Here is a 15,600-nt window from a genome sequence, read left to right as displayed (position 1 = left end):
TCCAATCTCTTCCTTTCAAGTTTGGTGTCAAGATTTTTCTAACTTTTCCTCGTTATTCAGTCCTGACACCAGGAATTAAACTCATGACCCTTCTCTGCACTGCTTTCAGACCTAGGATGTCCTGGTAATCATGAGTATGGCAGTGATACTTAAAACATCTCACTCAGAATTTCTAGGTAACATCAACATAATTTTCCCTTACTGGGAGAGGCAGCAGTGCAGAGCTGGACCAACCCAGCAGCATGAAGGGGGTGAAATTCGGTATCGCCCCGTTTGGGGCGCAATTATCGGCCGGGTGCAAAGTTTAGCGCCTGGCGTTAATTATCGCCTCCGACTGCAAACTTGGCTTCTATCGCCCCTGGAGGTGATTGGAGTGCTAAATCAAGCGCTACACACCTCTCTTAAGGCGCTAACGCCGAGGAGCGAGGCGCTAATGCCGAGGAGTGAGGCGCTACCTCAGAGCGCTGGTGAAGCTCATGTGATGTCAGTCAGCAATGGAACACAGACACACTGGCGCCGGCCAGTTCTTAAAGGGGAGGGTCAATCTTGCTCTCCATCCACACCCTGCTCATTGCAGCCTTGAATCTCAGCCTGGAGAGACCTGTACATCAAATCTGCTGGAAAGAACAATAGAGAGACCCAGGGAAAGAGCTGAGAGTGCTGCCTCCATAGTCTCTTCTAAATAGATGCAAGGAAGGTCAAATCAAAATGAACCTGCAAAGTGCAGCTCAGTACCCAAAACTCCTTCACACAGTGTTGAATCTCTCCAGAAGTCTCTCTCTCAGAATGCGTGGTGCAAAAATATCACCGACAAAAGAAAGGCAGGAAGCGGTCACCTTAAACTAGCGCTCCCCCACTCCCTTCCCGACCGCAAAACGTTCCCCTCAACCGGTTGTCGCTAACGGCAGGCGGTAAGGCAGCGGGTGCCACTCAATATCCGGTCTGGGGCGCTACACGCTCGACTGACGTCATGATCTGCTGGCGCAGGAGATCGTGACGGTAGTGTTTAGCGCCACCGCCCTCCATAACGGGAGGCGCAACGCAACCGAATTTTCCCCCCAAAGTACATGGGAGCAGAAAACAAATTGGAGCAGAAAGGATGAGAGAGCACATTTTAAAAGAAAAGATTAAATGTTCTGTGTGTACAGCAACATTTTCACTCATTTGGCTGAATTTTCTTGTGAATTACTGACAGATTTGGGGGCATAAAACAAATTAAACTGGAACAGGAATGCCGACCACCTCAAAAATTTGTAGCATTCCAAGCACATCTGGTGAGCTTTGCCACATTAGTCAGGTAGCAACTAACCAAGACTGTCCTCCTTACATAGAAACATAGAAGATAGGAGCAGGAGTAGGCCATTCGGCCCTTCGAGCCTGCTCCGCCATTCAATGAGATCATGGCTGATCATCCAAATTCAGTACCCTGTCCCTGCCTTCTCCCCATATCCCTTGATCCCTTTAGCCTCAAGAAATATATCCAACTCCTTCTTGAATATATTTAATGAACTGGCCTCCACCGCCCTCTGTGGCAGAGTATTCCACAGGTTCACCACTCTCTGGGCGAAGAAATTCCTCCTCATTTCAGTCCTAAATGGCTTACCCCTTATCCTTAGACTATGACCCCTGGTTCTGGACTCCCCGGCCATCAGAAACATCCTTCCTGCATCTAGTCTATCCAGGCCTGACAGAATTTTATAGGTTTCGATGAGATCCCCTCTCAATCTTCTAAACTCCAGTGAGTACAAGCCCAATCGACACAATCTCTCCTCATACGTCATTCCTGCCATCCCAGGTATCAGCCTGGTGAATCTTCGCTGCACTCCCTCCATGACAAGAACGTCCTTCCTCAGGTAAGGCGACCAAAACTGCACACAATACTCAAGCTGCGGTCTCACCAAGGCCCTGTACAACTGTAGCAAGACATCCTTGTTCCTGTACTCGAACCCTCTTGCTACGAAGGCCAACATACCATTTGCCTTCTTAACCACCTGCTGCACCTGCATGCTTACCTTCAGCGACTGGTGCACAAGAACACCAAGGTCTCTTTGCACTTCCCCTTCTCCCAATCTATTGCCATTCAAATAATAATCTGCCTTCTTGTTTTTGCCACCAAAGTGGATAACCTCACATTTATCCACATTATAGTGCATTTGCCATGTTTCTGCCCAATCACCCAACCTGTCCAAATCGTACTGGAGTTTCACGACATCCTCCTCACAACTTACCCTCCCACCCAGCTTTGTGTCGTCTGCAAATTTGGAGATATTACATCCAATTCCCTCGTCCAGATCATTAATATATATTGTGAACAGCTGGGGTCCTAGGACCGATCCTTGCGGTACCCCACTAGTCACTGCCTGCCACTCGGAAAACGACCCGTTTATTCCAACTCTTTGCTTTCTGTCCGCCAACCAGTTCTCTATCCAAGTCAATACCTTGCCCCCAATCCCATGTGCCTTAATTTTGCACGCTAATCTCTTATGTGGGACCTTATCGAAAGCCTTCTGAAAGTCCAAATACACCACATCCACTGGTTCTCCCTTATCTATTTTACCAGTTACATCCTCAAAAAATTCCAGTAGATTAGTCAAGCATGATTTACCTTTTGTAAGTCCATTTGACTTTGTCCGATCCTGTCACTGCTTTCCAAGTGCTCTGCTATTACATCTTTTATAATGGGCTCTAGCATTTTCCCCACCACCGATGTCAGGCTTACCGGTCTATAATTCCCCGCCTTTTCTCTACCACCTTTTTTGAATAGTGGGGTAACATTAGCTACCCTCCAATCCATGGGTACTGTTCCAGAGTCTATCGAGTTCTGGAAGATGACCAGCAATGCGTCTACTATTTCTAGGGCCACTTCCTTAAGTACCCTGGGATGTAGATTATCAGGCCCTGGGGATTTATCGGCCTTCAGTCCCATCAATTTTCCTAACACCATTTCCCTACAAATACTGATTTCTTTCAGTTCCACCCTTTCATCAGACCCTATGTTCCCCGGCATCTCTGGGAAGTTATTTGTGTCCTCCTTTGTGAAGACAGAACCAAAATATGTATTTAGTTGGTCTGCCATTTCTTTGTTCCCCATTATAAATTCCCCTGATTCTGACTGCAAGGGACCTACGCTTGACTTCACCAATCTTTTTCTCTTCACATATCTATAAAAGCTTTTACAGTCAGTTTTTATGTTCCCTGCAAGCTTCTATTCTATTCTATTTTCCCTTTCTTAATTAATCCCTTTGTCCTCCTTTGTTGAATCCTAAACTGCTCCCAATCCTCAGGATTATTGCTTTTTCTGGCCAATTTATATGTCCTTCTGGCCAATTTATATGTCCTCTCCTTGGATCTTATGCTATCCCTAATTTCCCTTGTTAGCCACGGTTGAGTCACCTTTTTTGTTTTATTTTTATGCCAAACTGGAATGAGCAAATTCTGTAGCTCATCCATTCGGTCTTTGAATGTTTGCCATTGCCTATCCACCGTCAACCCTTTGCGTGCCATTCCCCAATCAATCCTACCGAACTCGCTCCTCAGACCATTGTAGTTTCCTTTATTTAAATTGAGGACCCTAGTCTCCGAGTCAACTACTTCATTCTCCATCTTAATGAAGAATTCGATCATATTATGATCGCTCTGACCCAAGGGGCCTCGTACAACAAGATTGCTAATTAATCCTTTCTCGTTACATAATACCCAGTCTAAGATGGCCTGATCTCTGGTTGGTTCCTCGACATATTGTTCCAGGAAACCATCCCGTAAACACTCCAGGAATTCCTCCTCCACAGTATTGTTACTAATTTGGTTGGCCCAATCTATATGTAGATTAAAGTCACCCATGATGACTGCTGTGCCCTTATTGCACGCTTCTTTAATTTCCCTTTTAATGCCATCCCCAACCTCCGCCTTACTGTTTGGAGGTCTATATACCACTCCCACTAATGTTTTTTTCCCCCTTAGTATTCCCCAATTCTACCCATACAGATTCCACATCATCAGAGCTAATATCCTTCATTACAATTGTGTTAATCCCTTCTTTAACCAGTAATGTTACCCCACCTCCCTTTCCTTTTTGCCTATCTTTCCTGAATATCGAATACCCCTGAATGTTGAGTTCCCAGTCTTGGCCATCCTTGAGCCATGTTTCCGTAATCCCAACCAAATCATATTCGTTTACCTCTATTTGCGCAGCCAATTCATCCACCTTATTACAAATGCTCCTCGCATTAAGACACAAAGCCTTCAGGCTTGTTTTTTTAACGCTCTTACACCTATTAGAATGATTATTTACTGTGGCCATGTTCGATTTAAACCCGTTGATTTCTCTGACTGCCACTTTTGTTTTTCTCCTGCCTATCTTTTGCTTTTATCCTTGTTTCCCTTTCCTCTGTCTTCCTGCTCAGGTTCCCAACCCCCTGCCATTTTAGTTTAAACCCTCCCCCACAGCACTAGCAAACACTCCCCCTAGGACATCGGTTCCAGCCCTGCCCAGGTGCAAACTGTCCGGTTTGAACTGGTCCCACCTCCCCCAGAACCGGTTCCAATATCCCAGGAACTTGAATCCCTCCCCCTGGCACCATTCCTCTAGCCACGTATTCATCTGAAGTATCCTTCTATTTCTACTCTGACTAGCACGTGGCACTGGTAGCAATCCTCAGATTACTACCTTTAAGGTCCTGTTTTTTAATTTACCTCCTAACTCCCTATATTCCGCTTTTAGGGCCTCATCCCGCTTTTTACCTATATCTGCGCTAAATAAAACAAAAATTGATAGTATAAATTTAAATAAATTGGGACCAGGTTGCTCCTTATGATATATAACCCCAGTTCCAGGTAGCAAGTTTCCTCTCTTCCAGAAAGTCCTGACTTCATTGTTGTGTCAGCTGTGGCTCAGTTGGTAGCCCACTTGCCTCTGAGTCAGAAGGTTGTAGGTTCAAGACCCACTCCAGAGATTTGAGCACAAAAATCTAGGCTGACACGCCAATGCAGTACTGAGGAAGTGCTGCGCTGTCAGAGGTGCTGTCTTTCGGATGGGATGTTACCGAGGCCCTGATCTGCCCTCTCAGGTGGACGTAAAAGACCCCGTGGCACTATTTCGAAGAGGAACAGGGGCGTTCGCCCCGGTGTCCTGGCCAATATTTATCCCTCAATCAACATAACTAAAACAGATGATCTGGTCATTATCACATTGCTGTTTGTGGGAGCTGGCTGTGCACAAATTGGCTGGCGCATTTCCCACATTACAAGTGACTAAACTTAAAAAAAGTACTTCTTTGGCTGTGAAGTGCTTTGGGACGTCCAGTGGTCGTGAAGGGCGCTGTAGAAATGCAAGTCTTTCTTTCCTTGCTGCTTTAAAAAAAAAGTCTATTTCCCAATCCTGGAACTATTGTGAGAATATGAATCTTATACTTTGTAACAATAAGATCACCAAAAACTACGAATTTCGGCCACACTTTTAAAGTAGAATATCCTAAATTACGTCCTATTTACAAGGATCGCAGAATTCATTTCATGACAATGTCAGGAATAAAGTGTCAACAAAAAAATAAAGAACAACCACCACCCCCAAATGGACAGACACTGTAAACAAGACGGTGCAACATAAATAACTGTACGATAGCAAAATACTGCAGATGTTGGAAATCCGAAATAACAACAGAAAATGCTGGAAAAACTCAGCAGGTCAGGCAACATCCGTGGAGAGAAATTTGAGTTGACGTTTCGGGTTTGACCCTTCTTCAAAACTGGAGAGAAAAGGAACTAGATCGAAGGCAGGGCTGCGATCGGACAAAAGAATAAAAGAACCAAAAGAAGTAAAAGAGATTAGAAACTAGACGAGATGGTCAGATACCTGATCAAACACGAGAAGGGAAACTGAAAGTAATGAAGATGAACAAGGTTGAAGAGCCAAACGGAGATCCCGTCGCAGAGAAGAGCAGAACTTCTGAAGCAGCGGCGCAAACAATAGCCACTTTATTAGAACATATAATAAATATAAGCCGCAGTCGATAAAATTCTTACTGCGATCAACAGCTCCAACGCCCCACCGAGCGAGCCTCCAACCAACACCGCTGTTCCGCCACAAACACAAACCACCCCAAACTCTCCGCTCGTCACTTCCGTTTCACAGCCCAGCAGGCGAGGATTGCGCAGGTGCTCTCTGGGTCTTGTAGTCCGCCCCGCCGGATTTGCCGCTAGATCGACTCCCGGCACGCACTACAACTCCCGGCAGGCCTCACGTTTTGGTCATGTGTGTGTGTATGGGAGAGTGTGAGAGCCGGAAGGTTGTTGGTACGTTACCGAGGGAGAGCGCCGATTAGGCCTCGGGGTTCTGGTGGAGCGTTCCCGTCATTGATGTGTAGAATATATTGTTTTATAGTTAAACCAAATAAACCCCCCCGCACAAAACTGAGATCTTAAAACAAACAAAACAACAAAAATGTCCGCTCAAGCTCAAATGAGAGCGATGCTGGACCAGCTAATGGGCACATCCAGGGACGGTAAGTGTGGATGCCTGCGTGTTATTTTATTTTCTGTGCTGCTGCTTCTTGGTTTTTCCCGGATTGAATTTTCGCACTAAAATCAATTCGCGAACAAAAAAACCGTCGAGGTCGCCGCTAACGAAGAGAAAAAAAAATGCAACAGTACCCAAGGTGTTCTTCACTCGAAATGGAAGCTGATCCGGGCTGGGCTAACTTGTAGCTGACCTGTACAAGTGTGCGGACGGAGGCCACATGGAATGGTTTGTGCATTGTAGGCCCCGAACGGTGCACTGTCTCTTTTAGTTTTATTGTCGCAGCAGTGGCACTGTGCTAGATTTTGGCCATCAGGTTCAACTAGATCTAATCTTATATATACTACATATAATATATATATGTATGTATGTATATGTAATGTAACTACATAAAATCCAAAGTAAGTTCCAAACATGGAGTGTTGCTAAAAGAGGCGGAGTTAAGAGGCAGAGTTAACATACAACAGCTATTTTAGTTTCTTTTAAAACGTTGCTTGTTATAAAAGCAAACTACAGTAAATGGGTGGAATTGCTGTTGGAAACAATCCACAAAAATCTACTGTTGAGAAATGCAAGTAAATAATATTCGACCCAACACAATCTGTTTGAATAGTGTGACTTGAAGTTAACATTTACACCAATTGAAAGTGAACTCAACCCATTTATTTCTCTCTGCCCAGCACTTTAGACAGGCCATGATGTATGATGTACTTAAGGATACTGGTTAATGAAGGGTACATTAACAAAATTACATGTACAGAATTGTGTGTGTTTTGGACGTCACAAAAAGAAATAACTTGTGTTAAACATTCATTAGTGATCCAATTTGTATGAATAAAAATTAAATTAAAAGAGGGATGCGTTTGTATTGTGTAGTGTCTGTATTTGGTAGATGTATCCAACGCTGATGAATTTTGAGGTGGAAAAGAGATTCTGTGATAGCTGTTCATGATGGATGTTATTGGTTCACTACTGTAGTGTATGTATCAAATATGATAGGCATCACACTTATTTTGAAAACAATGTACTTTAAGGTCTCTGAAAGACTGGCTACATTTTTTGAGTTGTAGGTGAATGTATTCTATCACTAACCTAAGTTGCATAGTTTCAATGTTAGCAAAATAAATATTGCTCATGAGTGAAGTGTGGGAAAGTTTATTTCAGTGTACTCTTTTCCTATCCTACACTTGTACCTGTTACACAAGCAAAGCGAAAATATTTTTTTCTGATAAACCCTTTGGAACTTGAAGAAATATCCCGATCTTCAGTTTGTACGCATATAGTATGTTTGTATACAACATTCTCCCATGGGAAAATGTTGTATATTACTCTCTGAAATTCTTTAACAATGGTAACATTAATTTTTTTATATAAAAGAGCTCACCTTTGAAGTTTGTATATTTGTTGCAACTGTGATGAATTACAAATGTGATTGCTTTTTGATCATTTTAGCACATGGACACCTCCAAGCATGAGTGTCCTTAAAGTCAAAAGTGGGTACTCCAAATCTCAGGTTATGTTTGGGGAAACTCCTTTCCAAAACTTTCATTATTGTCTTTTTGACCCCTCTGATATTAGCAAAACTATCTGTTTTAGCACTAACACTTTCTCAGTGATGGCACACTTGGGTACTGTTGATTTATTTTCATTATACTTCCATGCAGTGCATTACATAGCTCAAGTACGTTTTGTCTAATAGAAAATGTTGAATTTTTTTTGGAATATGTATAATATCTGACTGTACTTGACAGTTAATTTTAAAGTTTAGAACTTCTAAAAAGAACAAGGTTGATTCAACAATTTATATTCGGGTGGGGGGAACCCCCAGCAGGTTTTGAACCTCTGGATTGCAAGTAAAAATGCAGTTCCTTTAAAAACAGTTTGGGTAAATAAAAGTTTCTAAAATGCGCTTACTGGTTTTTCTTACCGATAGGAGAAAGGAAAGCTGTAATTTAAAAAGGATAAAACCAAACAATAACACTTCACATTTTTTTAACTTGTTAAACATTTCTGGAATTATTAGAAGCAGCATGCTCTTTCACTATTTGTCAAATGCTTGCTTTCTGTTTCCTGTTCTAAACTAAAAAGTCACTAGCTGTTAGCTGAATGTTCCATTTTAGGTTTTTGTTTTTTGACAATTTAGTGCAAATTTATGATTTGCACCTAACTTCAATTTTCTTACAGGAAACTCAGTTGTGTTTTATTTAGTTGCATTTGAAATTTGCTTCCCATATCTCTATTCATACAAACTGAACAATTGTGGCCCCTTGTTTTATTTATAAAGGTTCAATGTATCTTTGCCTGCCTACATCAATCTGCAAGGGAGTTGCAGAAAAGCCTCATGTTCATCGAGCCGTGAGTCATGAATAATTTTTAAAGCTGTTATGAATATCAAAAAAGTGTTTGCTTTTCAGAAGTAATTAATATAAACAACATAGTTTAGACTAAATATAAACTGCATACAATGGGAAACACTACAGTAGTATTTGGATACTTGCAAGTCTAGAGGAATGATATGAGTATTACACATTTATCATATACACAAAATGGCGTTAAATTGTCACATAACAGTTACATTTTACCTTTATTCTTTGTATCATTCCTGTAACTACCTTGCTACAGGTGTGGCTCAGAAAACTTTCCCCTTTTAAATTTTTTACAGCAAGTAAAAATCTCTGCAGATGAGGCGCAAAGGTTGAAGATGCTGGGTGGTATCTTTTGGACGCTCAACGTGTGTATTCAAACCCTAACCTGAGTTCTTTTATTTCTGAAAGTGTTCGTTGTCATGTGGTGTCAGTAAAAGCAGACTGTGCCCATCATTCACTTTATAAAAAAAAAAAAAAGTGCTTATAACCTGTTTTGGACTTTTTTTTGACGTTTTTGCAATTTAAAAAAAAGGCGTACCATTATGGCATTTTCTATGTAGTCTGGTCAAAGTACAACATTCCAGAGGCCCAAGATTTAAGAAGGATGCGTTCCCAAGGTGTTAATGAATTCTGTGTATGTTGTATAAAGAATGTTCTTATTCTGCAGTAAAGATGAAGTAGTCACATTATTACATGCAAGAAGGCATTAGTACAGTAAGTAGGCTGTAGAGCAGCCTGGTGATATAATAAAGTCCATTTATTCAAAAGCACTTCTGTGCAATTCTGAGCTCATCAACTATAAACTGCCTTGTTTCAGGAGATGCAACACGACAACGTGTGAAATTCTCAGATGATAGAGTTTGCAAGAGTCATCTTCTTGGTTGCTGTCCTCATGATATTCTTTCTGGAACGGTATGTAGTTTTGTTAATCTTTTTTACTGTTTTGGGAGATTGCAAAGAACAGTTCATGCAATATTTTGACACAGCTTTTATTGAAATCTGGTACTTCTGTTTTATGGTTTCCTCTCCTTCCAGGCTCTTAGAAAGAAAGACTTGCATTTATATAGCGCCTTTCAGATCCATTGGATGTCCCAAAGCACTTTACAGCCAATGAAGTACTCTTTGGAGTGTAGTCACTGTTGTAATGTAGGAAACGCGGCAGCCAATTTGCTCCCACAAACAGCAACGTGTTAATGACCAGATAATCTGTTTTTTAGATGTTGATTGAGAGATAAATATTGGCTAGGACACCGGGGATAACTTCTCTGCTTTTCTTTGAACTAGTGCCACAGGACTATTGGGACACTTTTAAAACGTGGCTCCACACAGAATTGGACCTATACTGCAGTCAGTGAGCAGGATCTGGTACTACAGGATCTTTTACGTCCACCTGAGAGAGCAGACGGGGCCTCGGTTTAACGTCTCGTCTGAAAGACGGCACCTTCGGTAGTGCAGCACTCCCTCAGTACTGCATTGGAGTGTCAGCCTTGATTTTTGTGCTCAAGGCTCTGGAGTGGGACTTGAACCCACAACCTTCTGATTCCGAGGAGAGAGTGCTACCAACTGAGCCATGGCTGACACAGAATGGATGGTTTGCACTTCCGATTTCTCCATGACTGCAGTATATCCCTCTCTAATCACCCAACTGGTATATATAATCAGGGCAAGTAAAACAAGTTTCATTGCCAATATATGATTGTTTTCACATCAATACAAAGCATCAATGTAAAAGTGGCAGTGTATCTTTGGAGTTAGATCTGTAATCCTGACTTCCAAGCACACTAAAGTGAACCAATGTGACGCCATCTCCAGTAGTCTCGCACTCTTATCCTGCTCACTGACTGCAGTATATCTCCAATTCTGTGTGGAGCCATTTTTTAAAAGTGTTCCAATAGTCCATTAGACACAAGAACATCTTAAACTTCGTATGGAATTGTTTGTGTTGGTGGTGGGGGGAAGCAACATTTCCATCAGCTCTCTTGTACATAAATAAATTAGCTGTCTGTGAAGTGGACTTCAGTGTAATGTGCAGTTGGCTACTTAACTCTTGTCTCTTAACTACATATCATACTATACAGGTACTGGTCTGAAACCAACATACAGTGGCACTGTTTTATTATCTTTTGCCCAAAGATACAATGTCTGTTTTTTATATAGTATTCTATCCCATTGTGTCACAAAAAAAATTCCAAACTGAGGCATTTCAAGTTCAAGAAGTAGTTAGCTGTTGGATTTGAAGATGCCACCTGATAACTGAGCATTACTGTGGTATTACTATCGGGTTGCTTATTAAATCCAAGCCAAAAAGTTTCCATTGAAACTCCAATTATCTGTTAATGATTTTAGCCTTTCTATTTGCATCCAACTGTTTGGTGCCAATATTCTTGGAATTTGTACCCTTCTAATACAGCAATATGAGCATTGCAGTCACACTATATGTCAAGTTATTTGATAGATAAAAGCAGTTTGTCTTTCAACACAAAATTGGAATATCGCAAAGTAAGAGTAAAATTTTGCATGTCCTATTTGACCCGGAGCTGAACCTCTGATCCCATATCTTCTCCAACACAAAGACCGCCTACTTCCACTTCTGTAATGTCAACTGTCTCCACCCCTGCCTCAGTCCGACCGCTACGGCCATGCTTTTGTTACCTCCCGGTGTAATTATTCCAGTGCTCTCCTGCCTGACCTCCCAATTCCACAAATTTGACCTCATCCAAAACTCTATTGCCTGTATCCTTAATCGCACCAAGACCCATTCACTTATCGCCCCTGCTCACTGACTTACATTGGCTCCCAGTCCACCAAGGCCTCAATTTTCAACTTAGATTTTTGTTAGGCAAGGGTATTAAGGGATATGGATCCAAGGTGGGTAGATGGAGGTAAGATACAGATCAGCCATGATAGAATTGAATGGCGGAGCAGGCTGGAGGGGCTGAATGACCTCCTTCCGTTCCTAGCTCTCTAACTCCTCGATTCCCACAATCCTCTGAGAACTCTGTTCCACCAATTCTAGCTTTGTGCATCACCCAGTTCCTTCGCCCCATTATTGGCGAACATGCCTTCAGCAGACTAGGCCCTAAGTTCTGGAATTTCCTTCCTAAACCTCTTCACCTCTCTCTCCTTTTAAGACGCTCCTTAAAACCTACCTTTTTGGCCAAGCTTTTGGGCATCTGCCCCAACGTCTCCTCCTTTGGTTCGGTGCCAGTTTTGGTCTGATTGCGCTTCTGTCATTTTAGTACATCAAAGATGCTATATAAATGCAAGTTGTTGTAACGCAACATGGCATTCTTAAGTAGACAAGTTAATTTTCCTTTGAGTAGACAAGATTAGAATTCTGCAATATGATTTTTGATACTTTTTACAAACAGTTGGAATGTCAGTCTTAATTTTTGAGTTCTCTTAATCTGCTACATAACTTAGAACTTTTTATTGTAAATGACCAAGCTACACAAATACACCTGTGTGCTGCAGTTCCTATGTTCCTAATTCAAATTTAATCGTGTCTAACATGGAATTAGCATTGTGATTGTATTTGTATAAAGATTTATAAAAAGATGTTGACTGTTTGAACTTTTAAATTTTGACCTGTGAATGGTGACATTAAGCTTAAGTAATATTTTAAAATTAGTTAGGGAATTGCAGCTTTTGGCTCCTTTAAATAATAGTACTGTAATAGCAAATTGCAGTTGCTGTAGAATTGCACCAAGTGTTAACAAAATACTGTATCTTGCACTTATAGGACATTGAATTTTGAGTACTGTGGTTACATTTAAAATTCTCTTTTTACTAGCGCATGGACCTGGGAGAATGCACAAAGATTCACGACCTCGCATTGAGAGCTGATTATGAAATTGCTGCAAAAGAAAGAGATTTATTCTTTGAGCTGGATGTGAGTTACCACAATTTGAGCACAAATTAACTTATGCTTTTTCTGACCACTGATATACTGGAAAACATTATTGTTCTTGGATCTATTTACTGTCTGGTCTCCCCTGGTGTGTCAGGTTATACTGTTGGGGGAGTGTGCTCGAATTTGGAAGTTGGAGAGAGTACACATCACTGAAAGAATTTGGAAAGAAGTTTGTAAGAGATCTCCCATAGGCAGTGCAGTAACGGGGTTTTTGATTGGTTCCTGAAAAATAAATAAATAAACTAAAGTTACAGAAAATATTTCTGTAATATCGGGGGTTAGCTCTTTACCTTTACTGTACCTCCATTTTGGCTTTTTTATAGCTAACATCAAGAAATATATAAAACTTAACGGAAGATTAAACAAACTAGCATCTCTGAAACAGTACTTAGACAAAATGTCCAACTTTAAATATATATGTTTACATCAGGACATTTATTCTGAAAGGGTACAGTAGCAGAGTGGTTTTGTTACTGGACTATTAATCCAGAGGCCTGGACTAATAATATGGAGACGTTCAAATCACACCATGGTAGTTTGTGAATTTGAATTCAGGTAATTAAATAAATCTGGAATAAAAAGCTAGTATCATTAATGGTGACCATGAAGCTATCGGATTGTCATTTAAAAACCCGACTGGTTCACTAAGTTTCCTTTAGGGAAGGGAACCTGCTGTCCTTACCTGGTCTGGCCTATATGACTCCAGACCCACAGCAATGTGGTTGACTCTTAACTGCCCTCTGAAATGGCTCAGTTGTATCAAACAGCTACAAAAAGTTACAATGAGAATATAACCAGACGGACAACCTGGCATCTGATTCGGACCCGACAAAGGGATGCCTCACTAACATCTGGGGACTTGTGCCAAAATTGGGAGAACTGTCCCACAGACTAGTCAAGCAACAGCCTGACATAGTCATATGCACAGAACCATATCTATCAGACTTCCATCACCATCCCTGGGTGTGTCCTGTCCCACTAGAGGTGGCGGCACAGTTGGGAGGGAGTGGCCCTGGCAGTCCTCAACATTGACCCCGGACGCAATGAAGTCATGGCATCAAACGTGGGCAAGAAAACGTCCTGCCGATTAACATCTGCCCTCCCTCAGAGCTCATGGTGTGGGGGTTAATCTATTAGCATGGATGGCTAGAGGGTTGGCTAACAAACAGAAAACAGAGTTGGGATAAACGGGTCATTTTCAGGTTGGCAAACTGTAACTACTGGGGTACCGCAGGGATCAGTGCTGCAGCCTCAACTATTTCCAATCTATATTAATGACTTGGATGAAGGGACCGAGTGTACTGTAGCCAAATTTGCTGACGATACAAAGATAGGTGGGAAAGCAAGTTGTGAGGAGGCCACAAAGTGTCTGCAAAGGGATATAGATAGGTTAAGTGAGTGGGCAAAAATTTGGCAGATGGAGAATAATGTGGGAAAATGTGAGGTTATCCACTTTGGTAGGAAGAGTAGAAAAACAAAATATTATTTAAATAGAGAGAGACTACAGAATGCTGCGGTACAGAGGGAACTGGGTGTCCTCGTACATGAAACACAAAGTTAGCATGCAGGTACAGCAAGTAATTAGGAAGGCAAATGGAATGTGTTGGCTTTTATTGCAAGGGGGATGGAGTATAAAAGTAGGGAAGTCTTGCTACAACTGTACATGGCACTGGTGAGACCACAGCTAGAGTATTACGTAAAGTTTTGGTCTCCTTATTTAAGTTAAGGAGGGATATACTTGCATTGGAGGCAGTTCAGAGGAAGTTCACTAGGTTGAATCCTGGGATGAAGGGGTTGTCTTAGGATGAAAGGTTGAGCAGGTTGGGCCTATAATCATTGGAGTTTAGAAGAATGCGGGGTGATCTTATTGAAACATAAGATTCTGAGGGGGCTTAACGGGGTAGATACTGAGAGGATGTCCCCTTGTGGGGGAATCTAGAACTAGGGGGCATAGTTTCAGAATAAGGGGTTCCTCATTTAAGACGGAGATGAGGAGGAATTTCTTCTCTCGAGGGTCGTGAATCTTTGGAATTCTCTACCCTGAGAGCTGTGGAGGTTGAGTTATTGAATACATTCAAGGCTGAGATAGATTATTGAATTACAGGGGAGTCAAGGGTTATGGGGAACCGGCAGAAAAGTAGAGTTGAGGCCAAGATCAGATCAGCGATGATTTTATTGAATGGCAGAGCAGGCTCGAGGGGCCGAATGGCCTACTCCTCCTCCTATTTCTTATGTTCTTATGTTCTCAGCTGATGAATCAGTACTACTCCATGTTGAATGCCAGTTGGAAGAAGCGCTGAGAGTAGCAAGGGCACAGAATGTACTCTTGTGTGGGGGAGTTCAATGTCCATCATCAAGAGTGGCTCGGTAGCACCACTACTGACCGGGCTGGCTGAGTCCTGAAGGACATAGCTGTCAGACTAGTGGTGAGAGAACCAACACGAGGGAAAACCTACTTGACCGCGTCCTCACCAATCAACCTGTTGCAGATGCATCTCTCCATCACAGTATTAGCAGGAGTGACCACAGCACTGTTCTTGTGGGCACAAAGTCGCATCTTCACACTGAGGACACCCTCCATCGTGTTGTGTGGCACTACTGCCTTGCTAAATGGGATAGATTCAGAACAGATCTAGCAGCTCAAAACTGGGCATCCATGAGGCGCTGTGGGCCATCAGCAGCAGCAGAATTGTATTCCACCACAATTTGTAACCCATGGCCCAGCGTATCCCTCACATGCTCATCAAGCTATACGTCCAACCCCGGTTCAATGAAGAGCATGCCAAAAGCAGCACCAGCCATACCTG

At 42.1% G+C, this 15,600-nt stretch overlaps 2 protein-coding genes across 6 annotated transcripts in view; one reads left to right on the top strand and one right to left on the bottom strand.

Moving 5' to 3' along the window:
• fam234a (family with sequence similarity 234 member A) overlaps positions 1 to 6,133 on the bottom strand; it is a 42,856-nt gene extending 36,723 nt beyond the window's left edge. Inside the window, exon 1 of the mRNA XM_086000472.1 lies at positions 6,022 to 6,133. The gene's annotated coding sequence lies outside the window, so the exon portion shown is untranslated. The remainder of the gene's footprint in view (positions 1 to 6,021) is intronic.
• Positions 6,134 to 6,172: 39 nt separating this feature from the next.
• Positions 6,173 to 15,600, top strand: part of luc7l (LUC7-like (S. cerevisiae)) — a 79,457-nt gene continuing 70,029 nt past the window's right edge. Inside the window, exons 1-4 of one of the 5 annotated variants that reach the window (XM_086000477.1) lie at positions 6,284 to 6,291; positions 8,799 to 8,869; positions 9,698 to 9,792; positions 12,674 to 12,772. In XM_086000477.1, the coding sequence (XP_085856603.1) occupies positions 12,677 to 12,772 (96 nt within the window). In that variant the 5' untranslated portion in view covers positions 6,284 to 6,291; positions 8,799 to 8,869; positions 9,698 to 9,792; positions 12,674 to 12,676. Of the gene's footprint in view, positions 6,501 to 8,798; positions 8,870 to 9,697; positions 9,793 to 12,673; positions 12,773 to 15,600 lie in introns of all 5 variants that reach the window. The other 4 variants (XM_086000476.1, XM_086000475.1, XM_086000473.1 and 1 more) reach the window with 4 other exon arrangements.

This window comes from Somniosus microcephalus, chromosome 11, assembly GCF_052327205.1.
Source record: "Somniosus microcephalus isolate GS21.2 chromosome 11, FLI_Smic_1.0, whole genome shotgun sequence".
In the NCBI taxonomy this organism is placed as follows: Eukaryota; Metazoa; Chordata; class Chondrichthyes; order Squaliformes; family Somniosidae; genus Somniosus; species Somniosus microcephalus.
The sequence above is the reverse complement of the archived record's forward strand: the minus strand, read 5'-3'. Positions and strand labels throughout refer to the sequence as shown.